The sequence below is a fragment of the Harpegnathos saltator genome, unplaced genomic scaffold (genome assembly GCF_003227715.2).
Source record: "Harpegnathos saltator strain DR-91 unplaced genomic scaffold, Hsal_v8.6 scaffold74, whole genome shotgun sequence".
Classification (NCBI taxonomy): Eukaryota; Metazoa; Arthropoda; class Insecta; order Hymenoptera; family Formicidae; genus Harpegnathos; species Harpegnathos saltator.
In genome coordinates, this window is record NW_020230582.1 from 1010022 (window position 1) to 1020664 (window position 10643).

A 10643-nucleotide genomic window follows, 5' to 3' on the forward strand; every position below is an offset into this window, starting at 1 on the left:
AAATTTGACCAAAAATCCATATCAAAACCATAGCCATCTATGTCCGCATTCAGCTACGATTCGACAGAACCTGCTGTCGGACAATTGCTGCAGATTTGCAGCAAAATCCGTGCAGAATCTGCCGCGCAACAAGATCTGCCCTATTTCTGCTGCCAATCTGCTGTCAAATCATTACAATCTTTGTGCGGTTTTCACTGCAAATCTGAAGCAATTGCCCGACAGCAGGCTCTGTCACATATCTGGCGGCAGTTCGGCAGCAGGATTTAATATAACAGATCCTGCATCAAATTTGTTGCCTATTTGTTAACAAAAGTTGATAACAGGCTCTGCTCGAAATCTGTTAACTTAGATTTGACTATCTTAAAGGAAAAAATAAATACTGAATTTATAAGATATATTATAAAAGTTAGTATTTATTTTCTCCTTTAAGATACAGTGGCGTGCAAAACTTTTGAACCACACAATTATTATTATATATTCATTTCATAATGAGCGCTAAAAACTTTACACATATATATAAACAAAGTGTATTTATTTGTCCTACAATTATATAAACTTTACAAACTCTTAATAATTCTAAATACTTTATTTTTACACAATGTCTTATTACAAACAGTGCAAAAGTATTGCGCCAAAAAGTTTTCTTATGCATAAGAAAAATATATTATTGAAAAATAATAACAGAAAATGTTGTCAACGTTTTTCTTAAACTTAATACTTTGTTGCCATGCCTTTAGAAGAATCACTGCAGCACAACGGCGAGGCATTGATGCTATTAAGTTAGAAATGCGATCTTGAAGTAAATTTTGCCATTGAGTTTGCAAATCTTGCAATTCTCAATGCAATCTTGCAAATCTCACAATTCAACTTTATTGGAGTGTTTCTTATTTCCTGTACGTAGTTTGAGTTCTTGCCACAAATGCTCAATAGAATTCAAGTCCGGCGATTGCGAGGGTCAGTCAAGAACTCGCATTTTTTTCACGATGAAAAATTTTTTTATTAGTTTTGATGAATATTTGGGATCGTTATCTTGTTGAAAAATCCAACCACGTGGTATGTTTCGAGTTGCATATGGCTGCATATGCAACTGTGTCAATATATCTCGATACATTATAGCGTCCATAGTATCCGTGATCTCAACCAATGGACCAACTCCATTATAAGAAAATGATTCCCAAACCATCACGTTACCTCCACCATGTTTTACGGTAGGAATTTGGTATCTTGAGTTATATCTTGTGCCTGTTGGACGTCGTATATACTTTCTATCGTCACTTCCGAATAACTGAAACTTTGACTCGTCAGAGAAAAGTATTTTTCGCCAATCAACTTCAGTCCAATATTCAAATTTCCTTGCAAAATCTAATCCAGCTTTCTTATTTTTCGCACTAATTAATGGTTTTTTTACACCAGCACGTTGTAAAAAATCTACTTCTTTTAGACGTCGAGATATTATACTTCGACTAACATCAGCAAGATTTTCATCTCGTAGTTTTCGAGAAATATCCATAGCAGTTTTTCTAATATCTGCTACCGACTCTCTTTTAATTATTTTATCGATGCGCTTTGTAATTTTGCAAGGTCTACCGTTTCGTGGTTTATCAGCTAAAGAGTTCGTCAACTTATATTTAGCAATAATCCTATTTACAGTACTTTTATCAATTAATAAGCAATTAGCAATTTCGTGAGAAACCTTTCCTTGTTGAGAAAGATTAATCACAGCTTTGAGTAATTGAAGGCTTTGAGTAATTGTATGTTTCGGCATTGCGGTAGACAATAGACTGAAACTTACAAGGGACATTCGGCAACGCGGAAATTCAAAAAAATCTGAAACTCTGCATAATTGTAGAGCAGATATACCTAATAACAAAACAATTTTTCGTTGGTGCCCAAAAACGGTTTTAAGGGTGGAAACAACCCCTTGAACAAAGTTGATTTTTGTCTTTCTAAGCGAATATTATCGAAACTATTAAAGATATGAAAAAATGTTTTAGACAAAAGTTTTATGGTTTTAAAAGTACTTTATTATGCTATATTTAGATTTTTTAAAAATGTAAAATTGTGTATAAAATACCCCCCCTCCTTCTCTTTTTTCAAATTGTTAAAATCAATTGTCCAACCAAAATAAAGCTTATTTTATGACAAATTCAACCATATATAATAACATTATGTTTGGAAAAGGCAATATTGAAAAAAAAATTAAACATGCTCTTATATGTATGCTACGCGTACCAAACTTAAGGATTCGCTACTTGACGATGGCATTTCTTTCTTCCTCAAATCTTCCTCATAATTGCAAACTGTAAAAGATAAGGAAGGAAGAAAATAGAAAATCTAAAAAGCAATAAAGTTGATGTTAAGAAGTAAGTTGAAGAAGAACAGCATGATAAGGAGGACGCAGAGAGAGTGTATATAACCCTAATATAGATAATCTTTTAAATTCAATTCTAAAGAACAAATAAGGAAATGAATGATATGAAGAAAAAAGGAGAACACACACGGATTTAATAATGAAAAATATAATTTATAAATTTATTCAGTGTACATTTGTGTGTATGTGTTTTGCTTCATTCAGTATATAGGTTTTATTAATTAAGTAGTCGATATAGATATTCGAGTGAAAGATATCTTATATTTTGGTATGGATTATAATATATACAAATTTGACAGGAATTGAGGACAGTAAAATATTATTTATTCTATATAATTATTACAATAATGATATTGCTCAAAGAAATGTTCAAAACAAAAATATTGCTTGCACCATGCACAACGTATAAAAGCCATTTTACCACAAATGCTACATTTTGGTATACGTTTTTCTTCTTTAAAATAACAATAATCGATTGGATTATGAAATTTTTCAGGCCGTGTTGATAAATAACCACTTTTATACCAGCTATATCTAAATAAATTTCGAAATCTTGGAGAAGACAGTTGATTGTGTGTTAAAGATTGCAATTTTATTATGTTATTACGTAAATGTAAATTTATGTCATAATTATTTATAATAACACTATCAGAAAAGCTTCGAACAAAATTTTTCCAGATTCTGAAACCAAAAACATCTAATGGCTGTATAAAAGCAGTTGTTTTTTTTGGTATTGTTAGAATATTTACATGTTTGTCTTTTGGTACAAGTTCTTCCAATTGGTTCGGGCAATGTCCTGTCCATGAATCAAGCAGTAGTATACTTTTCTCTCCAGTGTTTGGTAGATACACTTCTTGGAACCAATTTTTGAAATGTTCAGTTGTCAATTTCCCTGATTTTGAAGCCGCAATGTAAATATTCACTGGTCTAAAAAGAGTTTGTTCTACTTGTGGTCCAAAAACACCAGTAGATTCTTTTAATACTATATACAAAGGCGAAAGGAGATGTCCATCTGCAGATATAATAGGCATAATGGTGTACCTATGAGTCATAGCAGATAAAGATTGGATAGTAGCTCCAACTGTCTTCACTCCTACATTAGCTAATGTTCTTCCTGCATGTATTTCTAAATTAAAGCCACTTTCGTCCGCATTATAAGTTGATTCAGCACCGATTACATTAATATGTGGCTTTACTGTATTTACAAATTCCTCAGCGTTTTGACGTATAGTTAGATCAGTTAAATGAGAAGACCGCGTTTTAAATGCAGTTATTTTACGTGATGTAATACGATGTACCTTTTTAAAATTCCATATCCACCAATTTCCTGCTTTAAATGAAGAAAAATCCACTTGTTCTTTTGCTTCTAGTGCCCATTTTCGCAGATTTATATCATGAATAATAAGTCCTCTATTAACAGCTTCTTGGAATTTTATAAGAACATATTCAGCAATAACTACAAGTTTGTCTGTATTTGAACCCCCACGCATTACATGTTCTTGCCATCTGTGCAATTGTTGAATAGATTTTACCTAGAAGAAAACAAATCTCAATATTAAACAATTCGAATTCAAAAATAAAAGAAGTTATATACGAATTAAATGTTCACGAAACATCAAATTGTAAAACTTAAAATAAAAAACAACGCGACTCTAACTATATAATTTACAGCTTTGGTCATAAGTATAAAGCATCTCTAACTCATTGTATTTTCCTAGAAATCAATGCATATACTCATAGTAAATATATAATCTCTTTACAATAAATATTATATTAATATTTTATAATATAATGTGTATATTATATTTATGTATATTATATTTATATTATAATTTATATTATATTAATATTATATTATATTACAATAAATATTGTAAAATAAATATTATTTTCCACATATTCTTATATTATATTTTTTTATTATATTATTTTTCCATATACTCGTATACTATATTATGTTCTCCATATATTCATATAGTATGTTTTTGTTACACAATTTAAATAAATTTTTTGGGATGCTTTATACTTATAGTCAAAGCTGTATGTACAATGACCGACAATGATGCGTTCCGCGAGAGGGGAAATAGAGTTCTCTCTGTCGCGGAACGAATCACTGCCGGTCACTGTACACCATAAAAGCCTCAAGTATTTTACTATATATTATTCTTCTTATTTTTTAATTAAACTTTACTTTTCTAAAACGATGTTGTACAGAAGTAAGAGATAAATGTCCTTTCTTTCCACTCTTCCAAAATTCGATTGCCTTTTTCTTATAACTTAAGTTTACATTTCCACCTTCATCATCCACAGTGCAAACTTCATTTCCATAATTATCTTCTTCAGCATCAATATCGTACACATCTACAAATTGTACGTCATGCGGTTCTGATGGATCGTCAAAATCAAGTCCCCACTCATGTTCGATCGTAATATCGTAATGTATAGCACTCTTTATTAAATCAGTAATTGTATCATGGAGTTCCACCTCTTGATGATTAACAGGAGTTATTGCAATATTTGTGAAATGAAATGTCGCAATTAACAAATTAATAACATTAGCTGGATTTATTACTGACATTATGATACAAATCTTAAGGATATTTTAATTAAACATTTCTCACAGCAATAATAATATACGTACTGCTTCAATAACTGCTTCAATAACACTGAAATGTATTCCAAAATGGACAGCTTTTATATGCAAATGAATGAAGATAACATATGTCAATATAATGAACCTTGATTGCACTGTACTTGATAAAGAGTGCTATTTTGGTCGCACAGTCATAAAACTTGTGACAAGTGTTTTGCATGTTGCCATGATGTACACACACGTGCGCACGTACAAAAACACACATACACACACACACATATTTATTTATATTTACGCGTGTCGTTTAAATTAATGAAAAAGGTAGCCGCAATGTTGGCAAAATAAACGTCTATTACGTGAAATTTTATAATTTATAACATTTTTAAATATTAGTGACTGTATTCTTATCATGCTATTTTTCTCCTACTTACTTCTTAACATCAACTTTATTGCTTTTTTAGATTTTCTATTTTCTTCCTTCCTTATCTTTTACAGTTTGCAATTATGAGGAAGATTTGAGGAAGAAAGAAATGCCATCGTCAAGTAGCGAATCCTTAAGTTTGGTACGCGTAGCATACATATAAGAGCATGTTTAATTTTTTTTTCAATATTGCCTTTTCCAAACATAATGTTATTATATATGGTTGAATTTGTCATAAAATAAGCTTTATTTTGGTTGGACAATTGATTTTAACAATTTGAAAAAAGAGAAGGAGGGGGGGTATTTTATACACAATTTTACATTTTTAAAAAATCTAAATATAGCATAATAAAGTACTTTTAAAACCATAAAACTTTTGTCTAAAACATTTTTTCATATCTTTAATAGTTTCGATAATATTCGCTTAGAAAGACAAAAATCAACTTTGTTCAAGGGGTTGTTTCCACCCTTAAAACCGTTTTTGGGCACCAACGAAAAATTGTTTTGTTATTAGGTATATCTGCTCTACAATTATGCAAAGCTTCAGATTTTTTTGAATTTCCGCGTTGCCGAATGTCCCTTGTTAGTTAAAGCAAATATTTACGAAGGAGTTTCATAAGAGACGTAAACAAACCGGGCTCATAAAGTCACAACAAGAATACGGCTCAATACTTTTGAACACATGTAAATATTATATGACTAAATAATTAGAAATTATGTAATTTCAAAATTTTGTAACTGTACTATTATTTGTAAGAATGTTATGTCAACTATTTTATATAATTAATTTTTAGAGCAAATCAATATATTGTCACATATCTTAAAAAGATACTATGGCTCGAAACTTTTGCACACCACTGTAGCTATTACACACACACACACACGCGCGCGCGCGCGCGCACAGAAATCGTAAGATCGTAAGAAATTAGAGAAAAGAGAACATTTAACTAATTTATTAATTTGTAACGATACGATCGTTACGTATCGGGCCGAGCCGAATGCAGTCCGCGGGGAAGCACCCTGCACAGGATACAAGTGAGCGAGAAGGGTGGTAAGAACGAGCGAGCGACGAGAACGAGAGAGCGAGCGAGCGAACAAAGGAACGAGCGAGCACGCGGTGCGCGCGTGGAGGCAAGGACCGCCTCGCCGCGCGTGGCATGCGAACATCACCTGCCCCCCCGTGTCGCGCGATACGGAAGGGGAACGACTAGAGTCGCACGGGCGGCCAATATAAGGCGCCGTGCGACTGGCAAGAGGACCTGTCTTCCGACGCCTCGAGACGAGGCACCGACCCGCCTGAGAGTTCTCCGGCATCTTCCACAGCGAGCGTACTCGCCATCCCGAGAACGAGTGTCCTCGCCGACTTCTCCAGAGGCGAGCGTACTCGCCATCCCGAGAGCGAGTGTCCTACTTCTCCAAGGCGAGCGTACTCGCCACCTTCTAAAGCGAGCGTACTCGCCATCCCGAGAACGAGTGTCCTCGCCGACTTCTCTAGGGCGAGCGTACTCGCCACCTTCTAAAAGCGAGCGTACTCGCCACCTTTTCTAACAGCGAGCGTACTCGCCATCCCGAGAGCGAGTGTCCTCGCCGGCTTCTCCCAGGCGAGCGTTCTCGCCACCTTCTATAAAGCGAGCGTACTCGCCACCCTCTCCCTACGGCGAGCGTTCTCGCCACGCTCCCTGAGCGAGCGTACTCGCTCACTGCCTGTGGCGCGTGTCCTCGCCATCTCAAAGACGAGGGTGCTCGCCCGCCGTAGACAACGGAAAGATCTCCGCGGATAGCCTCGACCGCGTCCCAGCGTGCGAATAAGTGGCCCGAAGAGCCACGGGCAGCCCGCCGGCCCCGAACTTTTCCGCGGACGGATCTCGACAAGCGACCACCCACCGGCCGCACGCACCACCCATTATACCTCAGCACTGTTCACTTCTAAATAAAGTTATTAAATCAATATTAGAGCAAATAATTGAGCGCGATCTCTTCCCGCCGCTGGGTTCCGGCGAGCCGCGCCTCGCCGAGACCCCTCGATAACATTCCTTAGCGGGAAGGACCAGCACTCCACGGACGCACTCCACGCGTTACAAATTTCTATCACCTTATGACTGTAAGGTGCGTGTAATGTAAAGCTTTACATAGCAGTTTAACAATATGACTTATTCAATTTTAACAAAACTTGATGTTCCATGCTGTCATCATGTAGGCGATTCCTTTGTGGCGTTAAGATTAAACCATTGACATTAAAGAGTCTTTCAACTGACGCACTGCTTGGTATTGCAGTGTGGTACTTAATGAAAAGTTTCTTAATTAGTGGATATGAATTTAATATTTGGACATTAGTGCCTGTTGACTTTAAAAATCTTTGCCATTCATTATAGGAAGAGTCCTCATTTGATGTTTGCTATTTGAAATTAAAAAAGTCATCGTTATCATCGTACTTATCAGACATCAAAGAATTTTCAGTTGAAAAAATTCCTAATAAATCTTCTCAATATGTTTGTGCAAGTTTTCGCTTATCTCCGGCTAACCAACTCAATTTGAATTTGGGGTACAAACAACTGGCAATTATCAATTCTTTTTTTCAAACGTAATACAAAACCTAAAGTTAAATCAATAAAATTAAATATGAACATATTGATTTTTCTTTCTCTTTTTGATCAAATGAATGTTGTTTGATGAACATGTGTTAACCAAATTACACCAACTTACCTTTCTTTCAAACCTTTCTGTATAGCTGCAGCTAATGGATGATAATATGTGAATCCATCTTTATTGGTTCTAACTAAACTCAGCACAAAATAAGAAATACGTTGAAATTAAATACAATTAAGTTTAATTTTATAAAAATTAAAAAGTAATGATTAAAGTAACGGACGTTTCGTTACTGGTTACACAAAAATGTATCGCCGTTACTCTTTCGTTACTGACACAAAAAAGTAACGGCGTTACCTAATCGTTACTCAAAAAAGTAACGATACGGCGTTACAAGTAACCCAATACTTTCCAACCCTGCTATTACTAGGTGCGCGACTAAGTTACCGGGTTTCACACATGGATGGCGCTAACGACACATGTAGTCGACATACATGTCTGAAGTTGTGTTTTTTTTATAATTTGGGTGTCTGTTAACAATAACCAGTTGTTAATACCAACTGGTCGCCAATATCAACATATCGCAACGCAAAAATATTTTTTCTAACAACGAAGATGTCGAGTTTTGTGCCAAATAAACAGCATTTGCAGGAAGCTTTGCTTTTCTGCTTTAACTTGAAAAAAGTGCAGCTGAACCACGTCGTTTGCTTGAGGAGGCCTACGGCGACACATGCACCATCGAAAACTACCTGTGAAGATTGGTTTAAACGCTTCAGAAGTGGCGATTTCGACATTGAGGACAAGGAGCGCTCCGGAAGACCAAAAACAATTGAGGACGCCGATTTGCAAGCGTTATTGGATGAAGATGATACGCAAACACAAGATCAACTTGCGGAGGCATTAAACATGACTCGCCAAGGTATTTCCAAACGTTTACATGCCATGGAAAAAATTCAAAAGGAAGGAAAATGGGTGCCGCATGAATTGACTGAGAGACAGATGGAAAATCAAAGAACCACTTTTGAAATTTTGCTTTTGCGGCATGAAAGAAAGAGTTTCCTGCAATTACTGGCGATGAGAAGTGGATATATTTCGAGAATCCCAAACGCAAAAAATCGTGACTTTCACCTAGCGAAGCATCAACATCGACGGCACGGCCAAATCGCTTCGGAAAGAAGACAATGCTCTGCGTTTGGTGGGACCAGAAAGGAATCGTGTACTATGAGCTGCTGAAACCAGGCGAAACTGTCAATGGGCATCGCTACCGACAACAACTGATCAATTTGAATCATGCATTGCTCGAAAAACGGCCACAATGGGACACGAGACACGAACGAGTGATATTGCAGCACGACAACGCTCCGTGCCATCGCAACTTCCATCGTCCAGGACACCATCAAAACGCTGAAATGGGATCTGCTACCGCACCCACCGTATTCGCCAGACCTAGCCCCTTCCGATTATCACTTGTTCTGGTCGATGGCGCATGGCTTGGCTGGGCAACACTTGGCCAATTTCGAAGAAACAAATTGGTTGAATGAATGGTTTCGGTCCAAAGACGCGTCGTTTTATCGTCGCGGTATTCATGTATTGCCAAAGAGATGGCAAAAATGTGTAGCTAGCGAGGGACAATAATTTGAATAAACCATGTTTTGTATTTCTCTTGAAATTTTCCATTTTTCATTGATAAAAAAACCCGGAAACTTAGTTGCGCACCTAGTATTACCATTTTTGTTATGTAACATTCCTGAAGCTATTTAGGTTGAAGAGTAATAAGAATTATCGTCTGTTTTCAGAAAGTGTCCAAACGGACTCGAATCCAAGCGGAATCGTTCATTACTCAAATGCGCAACGTATCATTACAGAGAAGGTAATTAACATGTTATATTTCTCCGACGTGCTAGAAGTCATTTAATAACTGCGATTTCTCATCACGATATCACGCTGCAATCAGATATTTGCGCAAGAAATTTCAAACGAACAAAACCATCGATAAATGATTATTAGCTCCGGTAAACAGTTATACTGTATAATTCATAATTACTGTGCGATAACTAAAAACTGTCAGAATGTATCGTTCTTTCGCAGAATGTCACGATCACGATCGTTATTATTATTTCGCTCACTCATTATAAAACTGTATCAAAAGCAAAACAAGTCGGAGAGATGTTAGAGAAGAAAATGTTATGAATAGTTGTAAATATATCATCAAATGAACCTCTTTAAAGCTCTTCCATCATAGTAACGATGTAATGCGCATATTATGAATCTCCATGAGCTAGTAAATTGTTGAAAGATTCGATCAACTGCTCCAGGTATTGTCTACGTATTATGGCAGGAAATAAAATCGAGGTGGAAAAAAGATAAAAACCCATCTGAGAACAAAAAATATTCAGCTACGAGCCTTTTTTCCCAGAGGCGATTCTCTCTCTCTCTCTCTCTCTCTCTCTCTCTCTCTCTCTCTCTCTCTCTCTCTCTCTCTCTCTCTCTCTCTCTCTCTCTCTCTCTCTCTCTCTCTCTCCTCTCTCTCTCTCTCTCTCTCTCTCTCTCTCTCTCTCTCTCTCTCTCTCTCTCTCTCTCTCTCTCTCTCTCTCTCTCCCTCTCTCTCTCTCCTCTTCTCTCTCTCTCTCTCTCTCTCTCTCTCTCTCTCTCTCTTCTCTCTCTCTCTCTCT

General features: G+C 36.3%; 1 protein-coding gene across 1 annotated transcript in view; it reads left to right on the forward strand.

The window, feature by feature from the left end:
- Positions 1-10400, forward strand: part of LOC105190270 (heparan sulfate 2-O-sulfotransferase pipe-like) — a 174057-nt gene extending 163657 nt beyond the window's left edge. The window contains exon 3 of the mRNA XM_025305955.1: positions 9768-10400. Coding sequence (XP_025161740.1) covers positions 9768-9886 — 119 coding nt within the window. The 3' untranslated portion in view covers positions 9887-10400. The remainder of the gene's footprint in view (positions 1-9767) is intronic.
- Positions 10401-10643: the final 243 nt, after the last annotated feature.